We start from the raw sequence: 22,621 nt of genomic DNA, 5'->3' as shown, positions 1-22,621 counted from the left end.
AGGGGAGGAGCAACCGGAGGGGCTCACAGCTCAAGGTCCCCATATAGTCTTGATTCTGCCCACCGGGACTCCAAGGAACATAGTGGGAGGAGAGACCCAAGCATACCCTGTCCTCCGCGGTGGGGGCGGGGCCTCAGGGGAGAGGCTATGTGGAGCAGGAAGGCGCGGTGGGGTAGTTGAGAGTGGCCCCCTAGTGGGGTCATGAAGAAGCAGGACTCTCTGGGGGCTGCTGGCGGCCTCAATCGGGAATTCCTTGGAGGGGCAACCAGGGGAGTGCCAGGAGGCACCAGAGGAGTCGAGGCAGGCTCCGGGCTGCCCTCCGGAGTGGTCTTGTCTCACGGTTCTGGGCACCCTCTGCACTCCGGAGGAGTCGTAATTCGCAGTCCTGGTTCTAGCTGGCCCTCCGGGGTGGTAGCAGTCCTCGGTTCCGAGCCCACCCAACATCCTGGGGAGGTTGCAAGCCACAGCCTTGGATGTGGCACATATCCTGGCGGATTTAATACCCCCTTTCCTGGAACAAGCATATCCCGGACGTCTGGCCTTGGGTCCGAGGGTCCTGGGGTACACAACTCAGGATCCAGTCCGTGCTCCGGGTCAACTTGCTTACACCACCACAAACCCTATGAAAATCGGCCCCGGAGCATCCTAAAAAACAGTAGCTCCACCTCGATGCATAAATCCCCCACTGAGGAAAAGTAAGGATCCCAGATAAGCAGGCTAGCGGCGCTGAGGCGGGAGGGAGGGGTTCCCGACAATGGAGGGGGCGGAGAAAGGAGGGAAGGTGCGGAGTCCTGAGAACTGAAAGTGGGAGTAGGTGAGGGCAGGTGAGTGTGAAATCTGTTTCCAAGTCTTTGGGAAAGCAGCAGGTACCAGATAAACTCTGGCTACATAGTACATGATTATAATTAGGTGTGACTCCAACCCCAACCTCTTACACCTCTGGAACTGCAGGGGGGTACAAGAAAATGTTGTTGAATGACTGAAAGAATTAGGGAAGCCTGGGAAGACAAGGTTACTTGAAGGTTACCTCCTCTTTTTTGTGTCCTTCCCCCACCCTAGGAAAAAATCTCAGCACTGGGATGAAATGAATATTGTGGCCACCTACCACCCTGTTGACAAGGACTATGGATTCATGAAGGTGGATGAGCCCAGCACTCCCTACCACAGGTGCTGAACCTTCAGACCAGACTCACTTCCCTATTCAAAGGAAAGGGATTGGGGGGAAGGCAGAGAGGCCTCAGGGACTGAATACTACCTGGTGCCCGCCTCTCAGTACTGCTTCCCCCCTCTGTAGGCTGCAGGACAGCAATGAGAACCTGCTCGCAGGGTCATCCCACACAGTGACTCCAGAAGCACTAACAGAGAGGTGAGAGCCTTGCCAGAGATCAGTAGGGATATAGGGTGTCTTCCTCAGACCTCGGATTTCTGGGGTCTGGGCCAGCTCTGCTTTCTGGCCCCCCAAATGGAAGGTACTACAGAACCCATCAGGCCAAGACCAAGGTTGGGGAGTCAGCCAGCTTGGCCCTTTCAACCACCTGCCCCCATTGTTTTTTTCTCCCTTTGTTGCCCCCAACTAGTCTCCTTCCCCTTCAGGTTTGCAACAGTGGACAATTTCTGCCCTAAGGTCCTCCAGTATGGTGATAACAGAAGCTCAGGGTCTTCAGACAACTTTTCAAAGACATGTGAGATGAGGGGTGGGGATTGAATGGAAAGGGGAGGTGGAGTGAATCTTTGAGGAGAGCATGGCAGGAAAGCTGAGCTCTTAAACTGGCCCACAGACTCCAGTGATTTTGAGAAGCGCCGCAAGGCACACTACAATGAAGGAAAATTCCTCAAGAATCAGAAAAACCTGCCACTGGATAATAACAACAGCAATGTGGGTAATGTCAGTAGGGGCAGTGGTGGTCGAAGTATGATGTTGGACCCAGGACCCAGGCTTGCAGAGAGAGGCTGGGCAGGAGGACTGGCCAGAGAAGTCAAAGATGAGATTGGCCTGACGACCAGGAACCACATCCCAGAAGTCCAGGGTTAGCTATGGTGGGACCCCAGGTATTCAAGGGAATTGTAGCCCAGAGCTCTCTCCACTGTAGCCTGTCTTCCTCAGTCGGCATCAATCAGCCCAAGGCCCTGCTGCCTGAGGGGGAGTTAATACTAGGAGGTGACCCCAGGGAGGACAGAGGGGCAGCTGGGGTGGATTCCCCATCTGGATAGTCCCCAGGGAAGGGTGGGTGGTGAGGAGGAACAGAAAGCCCAAGAGAGCCATGAGGGATGGAGAGGTCACTGAAGGTTTTCTAAAATGGGAGGTAATAGAAGTGAGATGAGAACCTGGGGCTTGAGCTTCTCCCCTGTGGTGGAGTGGGGGGTAAAGTAGACACCTGGGGGGCCTAGATACCCTAGGTGGCCGTAAGACTTAAACTGATTTGGGTGATTCCTCAGATTCCTCTACCTTCAGAAATCTGTCCCCAGCTTCAGCTACCATCATGTTGGACAAGATGCAACGAAAGGAGTATTATAGCAAAGGAAGATACCTGAGGTCCTGTCCCCACCCAGAGCTTGAGGAGGACACGGAAGATGAGCATCAGAACAGTGAGAGTTGGGTCTAGTCAGCCTGGGGGCAGGAGGGCTGAAAACCAACAGACTGATGGGTTCCCCAACTCTGATCCCCTGATGCTTCCAGGCTCCACAAGCTTGAACAGGGTGAGTGAGAATTCCATAAGAACTGAGGTCCGTTTGCTGGACCACATGGGAAGCCCCCTCCAGGATCACAAGGCCATCGAGAACTCTCTGAGAGTGACAGTGACACCACTGCAGCCTGGTGAGGGCACCAGATCACCATCTCACTGAGCTTGGCTCTTGGCAAGCTCCCATCCCCCAACCCCAACTCTTTTCAGACCAGTAGATAAGCAACAGGTGCTAAGGCCCTAACCATCCTAGTGTGCAAGGCCCACAGTGTACAGAAAGGAACCAGAGAGGCTCAGAGGGGTTTGCCCCCTCCAGCTTGGCACCACCTGCTGGCCCCATGCCTCTTCCCTGACTCCTCTCTGCCACCCACCCCACTCCTGGTACTGCCCTTTTTTCCAAAGACAGTGGGTCTCAAGCAGAGTCTGGTTGGTGTCAGTATCTGGCATCCAGAGGGCTGAACTTCCAAAGCCAAGAAAGCTCAGGCAGGGAACCTGGAAGCAACTAAAACTCCCCAAACCAAAACCAGTGCCGACGTGAGCCCAGGCAGGGGCAAGAAGCTGCCTGCACTGGCCAGGGAGGGAGAGAGGCTGAGGGTAGGTTCTAGGGAATCTGGGGGTTGCATGAGCCAGATCTAATTCCTGCTGCAAGAAAACACTAACCCGACCCCTTCTCTCTCCAGATGAATCCTTGTGGCTTCTATGGACTCAGGAGAAGGGAACCAAACAACAGAAAATGTAGCCAGCAGGAGATGGGGTGGGAGCCAACTTTCCCCTGCCCTCACCACCTTAGGAGTAGGAAATAAAAAGAAGAGCAAGAGTCTGGTTGCTGTGAATTGGGGACCCAGGCTGGGCCTACTCAGTCACTGAGGAGAGGGGAGGAGGGAGGGAAGTTCATACACAGGAAACCGCAAGCAGTCAGAGCAGAGAAGAAAGTTTGGAGTAGTCTGAGGGACTGAACTCAAGAAGAACCTTGGAGTCCAAGAAGACCCAACTGCAGCAGGATGACAATGATAGGTGTGATTCAGTCAACCATACCATCTTTAATGCTTACAACCCTGCAGGGTTGTCATACCCATTTCCAGATGAGGAAACAGGAATCAGAGAGCTTGCTCAGGGTCACATAACATCTAAGTGACCAAATCATGATTTGAACCTATATCTGCCAGACTTCCAAACCTCAGCCAGTAAAGGAGAAAGAAGCAAAGAGACTCAGCCCCCAGCAGGAAGGTGACAGCAGATAGTCTCTGAGGGCGTGGCTGTGGCTTCTCTGATCTCTGGCCCCTCTCCTTTGCCTAGGCCCCGCCTCTGCCCCTCCCAGAGCTGCCTGTAAGTGTAGGGGTTAGAGCTCCTCCTAGGACACCCCTTTCCCTTGGGAAAAGAATTGCGGACCCCCCCTAGGCTCTACCCAGGAGAGGACCCTCTCCTCCTTCTTCATCAACGCCCCTCCCGGGGCAAGAAGTGCCTCTACCTGCATCCCCACCCGCCTGGCCCCCAGGGACCACTGGCTCCATAGCGGTCAAACAGATGACGGTCAAGCTGGACTTCGAAGAGTGTCTTAAGGACTCGCCTCGCTTCCGGTAAGTGTGTGCAGGTCTGGGGGACAGAGGAAGGGTAGTCTAAGTTACCTCAAGATACACACACACACACACACACACACACACACACACACACACTTCCCCAGACTAGATGTCCTAACAGGGAATAGGTCTCAAAGGGACAGGATCAAGCTTGTGGGCCAAAGTAGTACCTCTGCTATCAAATCCAGAGGGGACCTCCAGCCTCTCACACCCATCCTCCCTCTTACTGGGACCCCTGCCCCTCCCCCAGCACCTGCTCTGGGCGGTTAGCAACTTCCTGCCCTCGCCACATCCACCCTCCTTCTACCCTTCCTGCTCTGGCCTGGGCTGTAGTATGTCTCACACTGTGGAATGAGGGAGCAAGACAGGATAGGTAGGCGGACCTTCTTAACTCACCAGCTTTTTCTGTCTGTACCCTTTACTCCCTACCCCAACCCTGAACATGACCCTGCCAAGGCAAACAAACCAGGCAGACTCAAGCTCTGTTCCCTACCCCATTTCTCCTTTCCCAGAGCCTCTATAGAGCTGGTGGAAGCTGAAGTATCTGAATTGGAGACCCGACTGGAAAAGGTGACCTGGGATCAGATTAAGATGAGAGGGGTGGAGCCAGGGAGAAAGTTGGATGTGGAGAATGAATCTTAGAAATTATTGAATGCTAATCATGTGGGGTAGATATTTGGGGGTTACATAGAAACACAGAGGTGGTTCTGTTCCCTCAAGGAGGTCAAGATCTTGGAAAACAAGAGTCACTTGTGGACTTATCCAGTCAGCTCTTGAACCCTGCCTTATGCCAGGCCCTGGGCAGTTGGGGAGAGCAAGACTATTTCTGTCCCTATGGAGTCCATAGACTGACTATGGAGGACAAACTTGTAAAACTCTAAATACAAGACAGTAAGGCCTTCTCTGACCACTTTATAAAACAGCACATGCATGTATATGTACACATAAATACACTCCCATCCCCTTTATTTTTCTCTACAGCATTTATCTCAATATGTTTACTTGCTGTATTATATTTTTATTTCCATATAACCAATTATTGCAAATTTAATGACTTAATATACATTTGTTATCATAGGTTCTGTGGGTCATGAGTCAGGGACAGCTTAGCTAGTCCTCTGCTCAGAGTCTTACAGGCTGTAGTCAAGGTGTTGGTTGGGGCTGCAGTCTCATATGAAGCTCAGAGTTTTCTTCCAAGTTCACATGATTGTTGGCAGGATTTGCTATTGCAGGACTGAAGCCCTTATCTCCTCAAGGCCATCAAGTCCCCTGCCATGTGGCCCTGTAAGCTTCATAGCAGCTTTCTTCTTTAAGGCCTTGTTTGTGCTGGCAAGATGGCATCAGTTTATATCAGAATGTAATCACAGGAGCAAATCCATCACCTTTGCCATGTGGCATAACCTAATCATGGAAGTGCCATCCCATCACCTTTGCCCTACTCTACTGGTTAGAAGCAAGTCACAGGTCTCACTCACATTCAAGGGGTGAGGACTGTGCAAGGGTGGGAGTCATCGGGATTCACCTTAGTATGTGTCTGTCACAGTTGCTGATTTTTTTCTTGTCTGTTTTTCCTCATGAAAATGTGTCTTGAGGGACTTTTATGTTGTCTTTGCTCAATCCCCAGTGACTATATCATGGCCTAGAAGTGGATGATCAATTAATATATTTTTTAAATTAAACTTTTTATTTTGAATTAATTTATAAACTCTTAAGAAGTTGCAAAAATAATACAGATATGTCCCACATACCCACCACCCAGCTGTTCCTGATGGCGGCATCTTATACAACTATGGTATACCACCAAAACTAGGAAATTGATATTGGCACAATGCAATGAACTGTCTACAGAGCTTATATGGATTTTACCTGTCTTGAACATACTCTTTAAAAAAAAATTTGTGTATAATTCAGTGACACATTTATCAAGTGTCACTTTTATTCTTATAATTAGCATCATACTCAAGATAACAAAAGTCCTATCACCACAAGGGAACTCTTTTGTACTACCCTTTGTAATGATGCCCTCCCTGCTCCCTTCTCTAATCCATGATAACCACTCATCTCTTCACCATCTCTAGACTTTTATCATTTCTAGAATGTTATATAAGTGGAATCAATATAGTATATGACCTTTCGAAAAGACTGGCTTTTTTTTTTTTTTTACCCCACTCAGAATAATGTCCTTGAAGTTTATTCACACTCTTACATATCAATAGCATCAATAGTTTATTACCAATAGTTCATTGATGAATAGTTTATTCCTTTGCCTTGCTGAGTATCATTCTTTTGTATAGATGTATCAGTTTGTCACTAGTTCAATCTTATGAAAGTTTATGATATATGGGGGAGGGGTAAATAAGGAAAAAACTGGACACACAGTCCCCTAGCTCCATACAATGGCGCTGTGAGTATCTGGTTCCTTGTCCCATGTCACAGATACAGGGAAAAGTCTGATTGTGGCCAGTTTCCTGACCATTACTGACCCTGCTAGATATCTCAAGTCAAGTTACATTTCCCTGAAACTTTCACTAGTCCTAAAAAGTGTTTTTCAGTTCAACAACAGTTTACTGGCCTAAACTGACAGGCTTCACAGACAATTGTTCCATTCCAGATATGGCGACTTAGGCCAGACCCAAGTGGTATTACTTTAGGGGCAGTGCAGTTCTTACAGGTAACAAGAGCCAGGGATGAGGAGACCTCACTTTGGCTTCTGGCTCAGCCACCTGGCTCTTCTAGAGAGACACTCCTCAAGCTAGTCACTTGTCTCCTTGCTTATCAAGCCTCCGTGTTTGCTATTTAGGACCAGGTAGAATGGGCTTTAGGAGTAACCTAGCATGCCATCTTCCCCCTGACCCTGTGGCATAGTGATTGCTTAATATTTATGAGGAAATGTTAAATGGGCACAGAATGAGATAAGTCCAGACAGTAAGTACTGTAGAATTTAACACCAACTAGGTAGATCATACTTCTTGTGAGCCAATGGTGCATGAGGGTGAAGTTTCTAGGGAGCTCTGGATCCAAGCAGTTGGGGCAGGGCAGGGAGAGATGTGTGGGAGTGGCCAGAAAAAGATGTTTTGGAGACGAAGCTAACACTGACTTTGGTGACAGGATGGGAGGAATTTTGTTTCAGGCACAGAACAGTGGGAGTAAAGTAACTCAGATGAGAAGGTACCAAGTCTGTGTTAGAAACTGCGAGAGCTAGACTGGGCTGCAGAGACATGTAGGCAAGGTTGGGAAGGAGGGTCATAGCTCTGGGGAAGGGAAGACAAAGTGGGACAGGAGTGGAGGTGCCACTGACTATGGTGGCACATAGCATGACTCCCTATTGCTTCCTAGCTCCTCAAGCTGGGTAATGGCCTCCTGGAAAGTGGGCGTCATTACCTTGCTGCTGGCCGTGCCTTCATTGTTGGCATTTGTGATCTGGCCCGCCTGGGTCCACCAGAGCCCATGATGGCGGTATGTAGAGGGCCCAAAACAGGGTGGGATGGGGTCTGGGATGAGCAGAGGTCCTGTGGAAGCAGGGGGAGGGTTGGTCTGGAGTCTGCAGGTTCCAGGCCAGAGATAATCTGGGGCTACCATCCAATTCAGCCGTAGTGCTGGGTCTAGAAGTGGGGAGGGCTCTACTACCCCATGCCTGGTACTCTCTCTCTCTCTCTGCCTCTTCTTGCCTAGGAATGTCTAGACAAATTCACTGAGAGCCTGAGCCACAAGCTGGATAGCCATTCAGTGAGTGGGGATCAGTAGGGCTGGTGGGGGGAACGAGGTTGTCTGTTGACCTGACCCCTACCTGCCAATTTCTGCTTCCCCTCAGGAGTTTCTAGATGCCACCCAGCACACGCTGCAGCAGCAAATCCAAACCCTGGTCAAGGAGTGAGTTGGGAGGGAAACCAGTCCTCCAGCCCTCTTCCCAATACCACAGGGGCCTCCCCGAATGAAGCTGTAAGACTAGCAGTTTCTGATGGCCTGATTGCTATCCCCCATCTCAAGGACCCCTTTGGAGTTCTGACTGTACAGAGGCTAAGAGGCTATGAGTGGGCCTACTTTTGGGAGTTCGCTGCTGGAGGCAAATGGGTGTAGTTGGGATTCTTTGTTATCCCCCTACCCATAGAGGTCTCCGGGGTTTCCGAGAGGCTCGCCGGGATTTCTGGCGGGGGGCCGAGAGCCTGGAGGCTGCTCTTACCCACAACGCAGAAGTCCCCAGGCGCCGGATCCAGGAAGCAGAAGAGGCAGGAGCTGCTTTGAAGACTGCTCGAGCTGGGTACCGGGGACGGGCACTGGATTATGCCCTGCAGGTGCCTGCCCCAACCTGTCTACCTGGAGTACCAAGGGCTCAGTCACCATGAGCCTGGAGAGTCCCTGGTGTGCAATGGGAGGGGGCACTATGTTTTCAAGACTGACCTGAGGTATTTTTGGGCCCTCAGATCAATGTGATTGAGGACAAGAGGAAGTTTGACATCATGGAGTTTGTGAGTTGTAGTAGTGGCAAGGGAAAGGTGGGGAGGATCCTGCTGATGGAGAGCAGGACAGAAGAGGGAAAGAGTGAGGGGTCCTTCCTCAGCTCTTCCATCTGCCCACCTTGGCCGCCCCAGGTGCTGCGTTTGGTGGAGGCCCAGGCTACCCATTTCCAGCAGGGCCACGAGGAGCTGAGCCGGCTGGCCCAGTATCGCAAGGAGCTGGGCGCCCAGGTAGGGCCCCATAGAGCAGACAGGTGGTAAAGGGTACTGGGCTCTGATATAGCTTTTTTGGCCTAGTCGGGGGAGGCCAGGGCCATCTAAGATGCCTCTCCTATGCCCAGTTGCACCAGCTGGTTTTGAATTCAGCTCGAGAGAAGAGGGACATGGAGCAGAGACATGTACTGCTGAAACAAAAGGTAAGGGCTGGGCTATGGGTGAGAAGGTGGGCCTAGGGCCTTGCTTTTACCCATGAAGTTGCCCTTGGACCCTTCTGTCCCCTCAGGAGCTGGGTGGGGAGGAGCCAGAGCCAAGCCTAAAGGCAGGGTCTGGTGGCCTGGTCATGGAAGGACATCTCTTCAAACGGGCCAGCAATGCATTTAAGACCTGGAGCAGGTGAGGAGAGGACACCTCAATTAGCCAAACTCATTTAATTAAATATTTTTGAGTGGTTATAGGATGTTAAGCACAGCAAGGGAAAACAGACAAAAACCCCTGCCTTCAGAGAGTTTACATTTTATTAGCAAGGACTGACAATAATGTAAAAATTAAGTAAATTAAGTTATGTTAGTATACTTATATTAGAAGGTAAGAGTGCCAGAGGAAAAAAATAGTAAAGAAAGAGATGTGGATAGCTGATGAGGGGTTGCAATTTTAAATGGAGTGGTCCAGGTAGGCCTCATGACTTCTGAGCGGAGACTGAAAAGGACATCTGGGGGAAGAATGTTCTGGGCAGAAGGAGGGCCCAGCACCAAAGTCCTGAGAAACCTGAGTGTTCAGAGAAATAGAAAGGAGGCTGTGAATATGAACAGAGGGAGGGAGAAGGAAGTTGGAGCTAATGGGGGGACAGGGCGGTGAATTATGATACCACCTTATTAGCTTCTCTAGGGACTTGGGCTCAATGCTAAGGGAAATGAAGAGCCATTGCAGGGTGCAGAGCAGAGTGATGATCTACTCTGACTCACTCCTGCTTCTAGGTCCACTGCCAGCCCACATGGGATCTTTGTGCAAATTAGAAATTAGAGCCCCTTTCCAAGATACTGCCATCTGTTAAAAAATTGTAGCAATAGACTTATTTATTAGAAAAGGCATTTTATTGTCATCTGCTGGAAAGTTGTCTTCATAAATATATCAAATCTGTCTACAGCCATACCACTCTGAACGCGCCCAATCCCATCTGATCTTGGAAGCTAAGCAGGGTCGGGCCTGGTTAGTACTTGGATGGGAGACCACCTGGGAATACCAGGTGCTGTAGGCTTAAAAAAATAAATAAATAAATAAATATATCAAATCTAAGTTGTCCAAGATATGAATAGCACCCAGTAGATGTCCCCATCTGCACAACTGTCCACCCTCCTCTGGAACATCTCACGAGACAGACAGCCCAGGTCTCTCTCCTCTCAGCAAGATCCTTGTGGGGCAAAGGGCACAGCCTTTCTGCTGTTCTTGTTCTGAGCCTCATCCCAATGCTGCCTATGTCCATAACTCTCTTTCTACCTCCTCCAGACGGTGGTTCACTATTCAGAGCAACCAACTGGTTTATCAGAAGAAGTACAAGGTGGGTAGCCTGGGTCCTGGAGGCCTCGGCCTAGGAAGACTCAGCCCTTGCTGTAGCTGGCTGGATATTTGCCCGTATATCACCTTCCCCTGCCAGGATCCTGTGACTGTGGTGGTAGATGACCTTCGTCTCTGCACAGTGAAGCTCTGTCCTGACTCGGAAAGGAGGTTCTGCTTTGAGGTGGTATCCCCCAGCAAGTAAGTATAATCCCTAGGGATGATGCTCTCATATCTCTGCATCTTTACCAACTGGAAGGTAGAGCCAATCACAAAGGCATCACTGGAGTGAGACTTGGAAGCCTCCCATGCAGCCCCAGGCATTAACCCTTTGGTGGCTGTATTGTAGGGCAATCTGTGGGGAGGGTATAGGGTGATAGGAAATATTTAGAAGGATGTTACCAACTCTTGCAAAAGTATTTCAGTATGACTGATACCAGTTGAAAACTAGCTGAATGTCAGCCTGCTCATTCTGCCACATGCTCCCTAGGCCTTAGACCCCCTCTGTTCTCCATCCCATCTCCTGCCCAGGTCCTGCCTCCTACAGGCTGACTCAGAACGCCTCCTGCAGCTATGGATCAGCGCTGTACAGAGCAGCATTGCCACAGCCTTCAGCCAGGCTCACCTTGATGACAGCCCCCGGGGTCCAGGCCAGGTACCTTAATATGGGGGTGTAGGCCCAGACTGCCCAGGGATATTGGGCATCCCTTCCCCTAGGCCCTGTGGCTACTCCTTCTTCCCCTTGTCTCCTCCAGGGCTCAGGACACCTGGGCATGGGCTCCGCTGCCACCCTGGGCTCTGGCGGGACGACCAAGGGAAGGGAGCCTGGTGGAGTGGGGCACGTGGCAGCTCAGGTACAGAGTGTGGATGGCAATGCCCAGTGTTGCGACTGCCGAGAACCAGCCCCTGAGTGGGCCAGCATCAACCTTGGTGTCACCCTCTGCATTCAGTGCTCCGGCATCCACAGGTCACTCCCCAAGGCCCCAGGCATTGGCCCCATTCCTTCTGGCTACAGTGTTGGAGGAACCAAGATAAGAGCCCATTACACAGGCTCTTCTCTTTCTACCCTGCCCTGGCTTCCTCTTATGTTCTGGCAGTCACCAGGCACAGGCCTGGACCAAGCCCGTGGGGCATAAGTTAAACCCAGGGGGGCTCAGCCCCTTGGTGTTCTGGTCTAGTCAGGGTTGGGGGACACCAAGAGGAGTTTATTGGTTTGATTGGAGGAGATGTGGGGTTAGGGATGCTGAGGGTGGGGGAGACAACAAAGAACAGAGAGAAAAGAGATTCTGAGGCCTTAGCAAGTCTATATGGTCCTCATCCTGAGTCATTCTATTAGAAGAAGGGAAGGAGAATGGCTGGAAAGGGTTGTTGTCCAGGCCAAAGTGCCAAGAGAGAGGGAGATGGCTGAAGAGGTTGAAACCATTAAAATAAAATTTAGGAGAAGAAAGGAGAAGAGGGATGGTGAACAAGCAGGATTCTTGTAGATGCAGGTCAAGGCCACATGGCCCCAGCTGCCTTGCTGCCTCTTGGCCTAGCACTTCTACATGGGCCCCCATACAGGATTTTGTCTCCAAATCTTTTCAGGAGCAGCAGTGGCTCCCCACAGCTACTGCCTCACATAAGGCCTGACTTTCCCCCTATTCCTCCAGGAGCCTTGGAGTTCATTTCTCCAAAGTCCGGTCTCTGACACTTGACTCATGGGAGCCAGAACTAGTAAAGGTGACTTGTGGGTCTTGTGAAGAGTATGGGGGTGTGGAGTGGGGTGAGGACAGGGCTGCAGAGCCCTGAGGGCTCAGACGCTCACCCCCACCTGACTCTGCTTCTGCCTTGGCCGCCTGTAGCTTATGTGTGAGCTGGGAAATGTAGTCATCAACCAAATCTATGAGGCCCGTGTGGAGGCCATGGCTGTGAAGAAGCCAGGACCCAGCTGCTCCCGGTGAGGCTGGGGTGGGGAGAGGCTGGGGCTGCCCTCTTCACAGGAAGAAAGGAAGTTCTAGAATGGGAGGAGGAAAGACTGTTGTCTTCTTCCCCTACCACCCCTCCAGGCAGGAGAAGGAGGCCTGGATTCATGCCAAATACGTAGAGAAGAAGTTCCTGACCAAGCTTCCTGAGATTCGAGGGCGAAGAGGTGGCCGGGGCCCCCCAAGGGGGCTGCCTCCTGTGCCCCCAAAACCTTCCATTAAGCCCCAGCCGGGGAACTTCAGATCAAAGCCAGGTATAGGGTTGGTTGGTCATTCGTTGAGCACCTGTTATATGCTCAGCACTGTGCAAAACCTGGTGGGGAAGTTCAGAGTGTAAGACCTAGGCTTTCCCTTTGGGAACTTTAGAGGGGCCAGACCACACCAGCACTGGTTTTAGAAGACAAGAGTTCTGGGGGTTACAGTGAAGAATGGGAAGGCACATAGGGCTGGGAATAGGCAAGGAGGACTATGTGTCAACAGCATGAGAAAAGTCAGGATTGAGAATGAGCTAGGGTCTCCAAAGGCCTGTGAAGGAGGGTGTAAGTTTGGCTAGAATACAGGGAGCCAAGAGAGCTAAGGCAGACCTTCAGTGAGTCAGCTCACCCACAACATCCCAGCCAGTCAGGGTGTTTGGACAGGAAGAGGTTAATGATGCTTTCTAGCCTCTATATCCTAGGGGCACCCACACATACATTTACATTTACCTCTACTTCCCACTACAGTCCCCAGAATCTTGAAGGCCTCCCCATGATCAGGAAGTGACCTGTCCTATTAAAGCATCAGGGGACTTTGCTGAGGGTTTTCTTCCCAGACTCAAAGCTGTTTCTCTCTAACAGAACCACCCTCTGATAACCTGGGCAGTCTGCATCCTGGGGCCCTGCTGTTTCGAGCTGCTGGGCATCCTCCATCCCTCCCCACCATGGCTGATGCCCTCGCTCATGGAGCCGATGTCAACTGGGTCAATGTGGGTCAGGAGAATGCCACACCACTGATCCAGGCCACAGCTACTGTGAGGGTCTTGCCAACCTCCCCACCCCACCCTAATGCTCCTTTCCTTCCCTACTTCAGACTTTCTTGCCCCTACCCCTACCCCATAGGGAATACCAATAGAGAGCCTGGTTGCTAAAAGTGTGTGCTTTAGAGGCAAACAACCTGGATCTGAATCCAGGCTCTCACCACTTACAGTTATGAATCTCTCTGTGCCTTAGTTTCCTCAGATGTAAAAAGGGATCCCATACCTCATTAGGTTGTACTGTGGATAGAATGTATGAATACATGTAAAAAGCTAGAGCAGAGCCTGACACCTAGCTGTACCCCTACACTCCTGATCCCATACCCCGCCCTCTGAACTGACCCCACTCTAAAATATCTTTAAGTCTGCCTCTAAGGATGCCACACTCTCTCCCCATTCTCCACTTCTCGATGCAGAATTCTCTTCTGGCCTGTGAATTTCTCCTTCAGAATGGGGCTAACGTGAACCAGGCAGACAGCCACGGCCGGGGTCCACTCCACCACGCAACCATTCTTGGGCATACTGGGTAGGAGAGGCAGCAATGATGGCCTTGGGGAGAAAGGCTCAGATGGGGTAAACTGTTGACTGAACCTCACTATCCTCTCCAGGCTGGCCTGCCTATTCCTGAAACGGGGAGCTGACCTGGGAGCTCAGGACTCTGAAGGCAGAGACCCTCTGACTATCGCCATGGAAACAGCCAATGCTGACATCGTCACCTTGTGAGGATGCCTGAGGGGGCAGGGCTAGCACCTGCACCATCCACATGGGTGGGGCTCATGGGGAGGCTTGAAGGTGCCAGGCCTGGGTACTGGCGAGGTCAGCTTCTGGACCAGGGCGAGAGACATGTTGTTCCAAGTGTTGATTGGAGCATGGAGTAGGAAGGAGGCGGGCAGTTTTGGAGGGTGAAAAGCTCATCCTGGAAGGCATCATTCATCAACATTGTTGTCAGGCATCTTTTAAGCACTATACCCTGGGGAAACAAATGAATAAACCACCTGCTCAAAGGATGGGAAGTTGGAGTGAGGAAGAGTTAAGGAAATTGTCATTCATTCCTTAATTCCCTCCTCTTTAGGCTACGGTTGGCAAAGATGAGAGAGGCCGAAGCAGCCCAGGGCCAGACAGGTAAAGTACTCACCCCACCTCACTAGGCCCAACATTGTAACTCTGGGCTTCTGGCCCCCTGGTGATCTGTCCCCCTCATGTCCATCTTCATCAATTATATTATTTATATTAATTCTATTCAACAAATATGAATCAAGCACATTCCAGGCACCAGGGCCGCAAAACAAAGGTGAGGGCTGTGCCCTGAGGTGCAGGTGTTTCCTACACCCATGCTCTTACCAGGATGGACCAGCTGGCCCCAGCATATTCTCCCATGCTAGGGCCCATTTGTGGACTCCCAGCCCTTCCTCCCTCCCCTCAGGAGATGAGACGTATCTGGACATCTTCCGTGACTTCTCCCTCATGGCTTCAGACGACCCAGAGAAGCTAAGCCGCCGTAGTCATGATCTCCACACGCTTTGATTTCAGGCCTTCGTGAGCCTGCAACCCCTGCCCTTACTCTCCCACTGCTGACTCCATTGCCATTAAAGCCCTTATACTTTGCTCTTCCCTTCATAGTTCATTTATCGGCTACCACCTCCGGGCCAGCAAGGTGTTGGGCTCTGCGGCTCTTGAGTGCAGAGTGTATGGGAGTTTGTGAGACCCGAGTCACACAAGGGGTGACTCCCGGGGAGTGAAGTAGAAGTTGCAGCCTCAGCCCTAGCACCTGGAGGCCATGGGGCGGGGCTCTCCGGCTCAGGCTCAGGCTACGCACCAGGGAGAGGCTGCTTGCGTGGGCTGAAGCCGGCCTTCTCTCAGGGGGAGCTGGCTTCAGGCCAGGATAGAGAGGCTGGTTGGGTCACCCCGGCCTGGAGGCATCCAGGGAATGCGGCAGCTCAGCACCCGCCCCCTCGGGAATTCCTGACAGGAGTGACAAGGGAATTGACAGTCCCCAAGCCCCAGCCCACGCCATATTTTCTCAAAGTGGCGGGATTGGGGACTCCTGCCTCCGCCGAGGTGCATACGTGAGGTCGTGCACACCTGGAGCCAACGGGGCATCACGGCTACATCAGGAGCGACGCAACTGAGTCACCCTCTGGACCCCACCCCTGCTGCTTCTGCTTGTCCAGCCCGTCCAGTCCACCCCGTGTCTCCGGTTCACCACCTCCACCAGAGCAGCACGAGCCCCGCGCGGGGGTGGAGGGCGGGGCGCCAAGGGGGGCGGAGCTGTCCCTTAAAGGGCCCCAGCCGCTGCCCTGAGGCCACTTCCTGGGGGCGGAGAGGACTTCAGCGGCTGCCGCAACACTCCGGTAAGGCGGCGACGCCCAGGTTCCAAGACCCCCGGCCTGTTCCATCAGAGTCCTCGGACACTCGGACACTCGGACACTCGCAGCTTGGACTGAGCGTGCATCCTCGCTCCCCAGCCGATACAGGGGCAATTCCGCCATCAGCTCCAGGCAGCCCCGCCTCCATCTCCTGGGACCAGCTCCGGAGCCAGGCCAAGGCCAGACCTCTGGCCCCCGGAACCCTGCGTGAACTCGCCCACTACGACAGCGATTTGCCCGAGAACTCGGAAGCTGGACTCTTCAAACAGTTGGCTTTGTGCTTCCCACCATCACCTGCCGGTTGGATTCTGGAAACCCACTGTCGGAAGATCGCAGAAAGGAGTCGCTGATCACTCAGAATCGGATGTGTCTGGACCTAAATTACCCTTCCCTCTTGGGCTTCCCTGTGTTCTTTTCATACATTCTCTCAACCTTTTGGGCGTTTCTGCGCCAGGAAACCATCCCCTACCACCCAGATAGCTAGGTGAGCCCGGAATCTTGCTACCTTGTACTCCAACTGGTACCTTCAACCTAGAGTCTGAACCTTACAACCCAATTCTGCACAAACCCAAGAAGTTCTGCCTTTTCTTCTCTTTTGGTGTCTTCAATACGCCCCAAAATTTCCCCTCCTCCTGTGCCCTCTTCGCCCCCCTCCTTTGGGGGCCCTGTGACCCTGAATGTGGGGGGCACACTGTATTCTACCACTTTGGAGACCCTGACTCGCTTCCCAGACTCCATGCTGGGGGCCATGTTTAAGGCTGGCACCCCTATGCCCCCCAACCTCAACCCCCAGGGAGGTGGCCAGTACTTCATTGACCGAGATGGTAAGGCCTTTCGGCACATTCTCAATTTCCTTCGGCTGGGCCGCCTGGACCTGCCCCTTGGATATGGGGAGACAGCACTTCTCAGGGCAGAGGCCGACTTCTACCAGATCCGGCCCCTCCTAGATGCTCTGCGGGAACTGGAGGCCTCTCAGGGGACCCCTGCACCCACAGCTGCTCTGCTTCACGCAGATGTAGATGCCAGTCCCCGCCTGGTGCACTTCTCTTCTCGCCAGGGCCCACACCACTATGAACTGAGCTCTGTCCAGGTGGACACCTTTCAAGCCAACCTCTTCTGCACCGACCCAGAATGTCTGGCTGCCATGAGGGCTCGATTTGGTATGGTCAATGAGGAGAGAGCAGAGGGAAGCCCACATTTTCGTCTAGAGTGGGCACCGCACCCCACAGGACTCCCCGAAGTGGAGTACAGGAGACTTGGGCTACAGCCACTGTGGACTGGGGGGCCAGGAGAACGACGGGAAGTGGTAAGCACACCAGGCTTCCTGGAGGAGGTGCTGCGGGTGGCTCTGGAGCATGGCTTCCGTCTAGACTCCGTTTTCCCTGACCCTGAAGATCTGCTCAACTCCAGATCTCTGCGCTTTGTCCGGCACTGAGAACTGAGAACTGAGAATGCTGCCCTCAGTTTGACTGAGGAATAGGAAGAAAGAAAAGGGTCGGCAAAGGGGATGAAGGCTCCCCTGAAGCCTCTTACTAGCTCTGCTGTGGGAGCTGTAAGAGTCAAGGGTCCCACTGCACCTGATTGGAACCTAGATGTGGGCAGGCCTCCGGAAACCCAAGCCCACTGTGGGCCACAAGTGGTACGGGGGTCTGGACTGGTGCTTATCCTGAGAGGTGTGACACGAAAGCTTCTCCTGGCTTGTTCTTATCTGAAGCTAGGGATCTCCAGTGTTTCCTTGGTGGGAGCTCAGTATTCAGGGGTCTGAAAAAGTGGGGACCCTTCTCTTCCCAGGTTAGGTCTAGCAGAACTCTGTAGGGGCACTAAGGCCTGGGAGGAAGAGGGAATTTGGATCGCTCTAATGTGCTCTTCTGGACTGTGACTTCTCCTAGACTTGAGTGGCTTGTCCTGGCCTGACCAATGCTAGGCCAGAACACTCTGGAACATGGATGGGAAGGGAGATTCTTTGCTGTATCCCAGGCTATTTACTGAAAGAGACAGAAAGGTTACACTTCATCCTAGGCTGACATAAGGGAACTAGGAGAATACACAAAACTGTAGGGTGAAGCATCCATCTGGAGAGCCAAGTATTTTAAAGAATCCCATATTGATGGTGGGGCTGGCCATACAGAGAAGGGTGGCATCTTCTTGGGTCCTAGCCTTACTTTCTTCATGTATGTGTGTATGTGTGTATATGTATATGTGTGCATTCAGTATGTGTCTGGCTGATGTGTGGGTCCCTGACATCCTGGCTCCTATCTATGTTGCTAGTGATGGTATCTGTGTGCTGGTCTTTCTGTGGTCCCTGCATGTCCAGGCCTGTTTGGGGTTGCCTAGCAACTGTTTGGGCACCAGGTGTGTATGTGGTATGGGTGTGAGCAGACTAAGAATTAGTAGTTTAATCATAAGGGATGTGTGTGTGTATGCACATATGTGCATTCACATCACCACGTATGCAGGAGGGGCCTGTTGGGGTTTGAGTCACTAGATTCTTCCTGGTGAGAGGTAAAAGAAGTCACTGGGCTTAGCCTGGCCTTGGAGGCCTTTATAGAATTCTTGGTTGCTAGGAGACAGCTGGAGAAGACCCAAGGCTGCCCAGGGCAGAGAGGAGATTAACTCAGAGAGTTTGGGAGAGTGGGGGAGGATATGGGAAAGGATAGGATTTCTGGCCTGAGGGGACGGGATGCTCATGAACATCTTTTTCACTGGGGGAGTCACTTATTATCACTTACAAGAAGAAAAATAAAGTTGCTTTTGGAACCACAAACTTGTAAAGGCTGCTGAGGGCCATGTTGGGAGTGCCAGTCCCCAGGTCCTTGGGCCCCAGATTTACCCCAGCCAGGGATGGAGCAGTGGCACTGTTCTGGAATGCTCTAGAACCTCCAACTGTTCTGGAAAACTAGAACTTCCAGGCAAATGCTCAGGATCACAGAGCATTCTGCACCTAGGTGGGGCCAGCTCCCCTCGAGCACCCCACAACAGGGCTCATGTGGATGCTGGTGCTGGGTGGGGTCTTCCTGGCAGCTGCCCAGGCCTGTATCTTCTGCCACCTTCCATCCCGCGACTTGTCGGGCCGCCTGGCTCAGCTTTGCAGCCAAATGGAGGCCCAGTGGAAGGACTGTGAGGCCTCCTGGAACTTCTCAGCCTTTGCCTTAGGTAAGTCCAGACATCCAGGGATAGGCCCAGCAAGTCATCCCTATGCCTCAAGCAAGACAACATGTGGCTTCCCAGCTATTTCCTTCAGTTGTCACCTCAGTCCACAGCCCTCGACACACCGGTCTCTCCCTCTGGGAGAGCTTCTTTGGACCGTAGGAAAGTCTTGAGAGACCCCAGAATCTTCCAGGCTGATGAGGGAATCACTGGTCCTTGTCCATCTCCACAGATGAGGTGACCATGAACAAAGTCACAGAGAAGACTCACAGAGTCCTGAGGGTCATGGGTGAGGTCAATGGGGGAGGCACAACCTAAAGATTTGGATGGACACAAAGGAGAAAGATGAGAGGCAGGGGCTAGGGAGGCAGGGAAGAGTGGAGAACAGGCGGAGACAGGAGGGCATGATGGTGGAAGTGCTGAGTGAGGGGGTGGAGGTCAGTTGCAATTGTTGAGGCTCTGGGAAAAAATTACTGCTCTCTGCCTCCCTAGAGATCAAAAAGTCTCCCTCCTCACTCCCTTCATATTGGCAATGGCTTCAAAAGACCAAGCTTCCTGAGTACACCAGGGAAGGTACTGATACAGGAAGGGATAAAAGGGTGCCTAGGATCTGGGGCAAACGGGCGTATGGCTGAGCAGCTCATCCTTGTCTTTTGTTTCAGCCCTCTGTGCTCCTGCCTGCCGTGAGTGGAAAAGGAAAGGGGTTGCAAGAACAAGGGGCTTCGGGTTACTGGAGGAGAGCCTGGCAGCCTGAGGAAGTGGGATACTCTGGAAGGGTGGAGTTTGCATTTCCCCTCCCCAGCTCTTGTCCCTCTGTCTCCTGCAGGGGGCAGCACTATCCTGTACAACTGCTCCACCTGCGAGGGCTTTGAGGTGCACTGTTGGCCCCAAAAGCGCTGTTTCCCAGGTCCTTACTCCCCACCTCTGCCTCACCTCACCCAGATCTCTGAGTTCTTAGGCTTCCCCAGCGTCGACAGGTTGGTCCCCAGGATCTTTCACTGCCTCCTGGGTTCCCTGCAGGAAGTCATGATCTTTGGGAAGCCAGAATTCTGCTCCTCTCTGTCTTTGGAGCTGTCCTGCTCTTGGGTGTCCTGAGCCTCATGGTAGAGTGAGTTGGGGGATAAGGGCAGGAAAAAGCCTCACTTCCTCTGATCCACCAGTACCTTCCACCACCCACCCTTCCTCTTTCCCTTCCCTTCCCAGACCTCCCACCTCTTGTCTTCCTTCAGGTCCCACCTCCTCAAAGCAAAAAGTGACTTATGAAGATGCTGACTGACCGAGCCTCCAGCTGTAAGGAGAATGTACACACAACTTCCACTTCCCTTGGGGGGTGGGAACCAGCTTGCCCTAGTTCCAGCCCCAAAGTTCAGTCTTCCAGACCCTGAAACCCAGATATCTCCATGATTCCAGTGTCAGAGGGCCTCCAGAGACCCAGGCATCCACAGCTGGAAAGCTCCTCCCCTCCAACCCTCAACCAATCAGATAAAACAGTCACCAATGCCAGGAAAATATCTACAGAAGGAAAGAATCCCCTCCACACAAACCGCCACTCCCACACACCCCCCCTCTGCCTGTTCCCGGAAAGCGGGGGCTGTCTGCCCCAGAAACAACTCTTGGCCCTCCTACGACTAATTGGGAATCCGGTAATGAGTGTTCTGGAGAACTTCTTCGAGTGAGACCACATCAGTCAGTCTGCTGGCATACTCTCCCTCCATTTAACATTGTGAAGCCTTGGCCTCCCACAAAGGCTTCTCTCCTGCCAGGCCCAAGTAAACATGCTGTGAAATGGCCTCCACCCTTGCCTGGCCTCTGTCTGCAATTGATGTGGGAGGCAGGGAAGCTCAGTGGAATACAGTGATTCTCAACTGGGGATTTTGCACCCCAGGAGACAGCAACATCTGGAGACATTTTTCAATGCTTTGATTAGTGGGGATGAGGGGTATGCTACTGGCATCTAGTGGATAGAGACCAGGGATGCTACTCAACATCCTAAAATGCACAGAAGAGTCCTCCACAACACAGAATTATCTGGCCCAAAACATCAATAATGAGGTTGAGAAACTCTGGTGTTTGTCCCCTAGCTATCAGGAGTTTTGGTTTGGGGGATGAGAGATGGGACATGAAAAGAGAGGCCTGTCACCAAACACAAGTCTAAGTCTAAGGTCTCAGGCCTAGAAGGTATCCTGGCCCTCACCTAGTCTAGTGGTTTCAAACTGGTTACCTGGGGGCCCTGGGGCCAGGGTTCTCAACCAGCTGCACATCAGAGTCACCTGGGAAGTTTGAAAAGCTACCCATCTCCAGAGTCTGAATTTAGTAGTCTCATATTGGGCCTTGGTTAATTTAATTTACAGTCAGGGTTAGAATCACTGTTTTGGGGGTAACCATAAAGGTCCTGAAAAGAGGAGAGGAATGCCTACCTCTTCCAGGAAAGTACCTTCCATGTTATTTTACACGTTCTAGTCCAATCCCTTCATTTTACACACACACAAACGCGCGCGCACACACACACACACACACACCATACAGCAAGATCATACAACTTACACAAGATCATATGATTTATTCATCCATTTATTTGACAAATACTTAGTAAGTGTCCACCAGGTGCTAAGCAGCATCACTGCCCAAGGTGGTGTGAAAAGACACATCTCCTGACTGCCCAGGCACCACAGCGCTCCTCTGGTCTGCAGTAGCTACCTTGTACCCTCCTATGCTATTCCTTCTTTCCAGGCTCAACATTTTGGAGTTATCCTTGTTTTCACACCTGACATACAGTGGATCAACCAGTTCTGCCCATTCTTGAAGGACCTCTCCCTATGTGGCCCCCTCCTCCTGCCCTGTGCCCCCCCCAGCCCACTCTAGAACCTTTGCACTTGTCACCCAGATGTGCCATCTGACTCTGCTCATTCTCTTTGAATCCACTGCACCCTCAGCAGCCACGCTGGTTTTTTAAAACTCCACCAGCTTACAACCTCCTGTCCAACATCAAATGATGGCTAAGAACTTGGGCTTTGGAGTTGGGCTTCAAATCCTGACTTTTTCTCTTAGGTGAACCTTGGCGAGTTAACTTCTTGGTTTCTGTTTATTCATATTTTAAATGCAGATCATGTATTTCATTCACTCTATAGCTTTATTTTTCCTGTTTAAATGTTAACATCTCTGAAGAATCCATCATAAATTGAAGATGTGTCATGGCATAATGGTACATATTATAATTGATATTTTAAATTCAATGAAATTCAGTGGTACTCACCTTATGGGATCACTGTAAGGTCCAAAGAAGTTCATATAAAATGCTTGGGACTGTGCCCAACATGTAATGAGCCCTTATTATTAGCTATTATAATCTCTTAGTTAAAACCTTCCCTAGTTCTTTCTTGCCTACAGAGACGTACATATCCCATAGACTTGTCCCTTGACCCTGAGATTCAAGGCTCTTGATCAGCCACTCCCCTGTCTTATTTGGTCCTCAGGCAAGACCTGTCCAAACACAGATCAAACTGTAATCTCCACTTGAACGCCTCACAGGCATCTCAGACTCCACATGGCCAAACCCACCTCCACCTCTTCACCTTTTGTGATCTTTTTCAAGCTAATGGCAATGCCAACATGCCTTGGACATTCTTTTCCCCTCATATACCACTTGTCCACTT

At 51.7% G+C, this 22,621-nt stretch overlaps 3 protein-coding genes and 1 non-coding gene across 4 annotated transcripts; all 4 read left to right on the top strand.

The window, feature by feature from the left end:
- Positions 1-6: 6 nt before the first annotated feature.
- On the top strand, positions 7-15,066 carry ACAP1 (ArfGAP with coiled-coil, ankyrin repeat and PH domains 1). Its single transcript, XM_016142120.2, is given in 32 exon segments — positions 7-695; positions 1,060-1,167; positions 1,295-1,366; positions 1,594-1,694; positions 1,779-2,027; positions 2,437-2,586; positions 2,678-2,815; positions 3,362-3,416; positions 3,978-4,170; positions 4,172-4,203; positions 4,205-4,258; positions 4,771-4,828; positions 7,595-7,714; positions 7,931-7,984; positions 8,070-8,128; positions 8,367-8,550; positions 8,680-8,724; positions 8,848-8,943; positions 9,054-9,128; positions 9,215-9,324; positions 10,435-10,486; positions 10,583-10,683; positions 11,014-11,137; positions 11,238-11,449; positions 12,132-12,201; positions 12,324-12,418; positions 12,528-12,697; positions 13,280-13,452; positions 13,872-13,981; positions 14,064-14,174; positions 14,528-14,577; positions 14,879-15,066. Coding segments are annotated over 32 exon segments (3,816 nt in total). The 5' UTR covers positions 7-201; the 3' UTR covers positions 14,980-15,066.
- LOC118604070 lies at positions 10,068-10,186 on the top strand. The gene has a single exon (XR_004951674.1). It is a non-coding gene; the product is annotated as a 5S ribosomal RNA (ribosomal RNA).
- Positions 15,067-15,192: 126 nt separating the features above from the next.
- On the top strand, positions 15,193-18,585 carry KCTD11 (potassium channel tetramerization domain containing 11). The gene has a single exon (XM_016142125.2). The coding sequence runs from the start codon at positions 16,558-16,560 to the stop codon at positions 17,254-17,256; it is 699 nt and encodes a 232-aa protein (XP_015997611.1). The 5' UTR covers positions 15,193-16,557; the 3' UTR covers positions 17,257-18,585.
- A 188-nt stretch (positions 18,586-18,773) lies between these two features.
- Positions 18,774-21,870, top strand: TMEM95 (transmembrane protein 95). Its single transcript, XM_016142128.2, is given in 8 exon segments — positions 18,774-18,974; positions 19,201-19,257; positions 19,461-19,541; positions 19,631-19,651; positions 19,795-19,875; positions 19,997-20,076; positions 20,198-20,238; positions 20,240-21,870. Coding segments are annotated over 8 exon segments (663 nt in total). The 5' UTR covers positions 18,774-18,805; the 3' UTR covers positions 20,373-21,870.
- The last annotated feature ends 751 nt before the right edge of the window (positions 21,871-22,621 follow it).

Source organism: Rousettus aegyptiacus, unplaced genomic scaffold (genome assembly GCF_014176215.1).
Source record: "Rousettus aegyptiacus isolate mRouAeg1 unplaced genomic scaffold, mRouAeg1.p scaffold_m13_p_6, whole genome shotgun sequence".
NCBI classification, from domain to species: Eukaryota; Metazoa; Chordata; class Mammalia; order Chiroptera; family Pteropodidae; genus Rousettus; species Rousettus aegyptiacus.
Note: the sequence above shows the minus strand (reverse complement) of the source record. Positions and strands in the feature narration are given on the sequence as shown.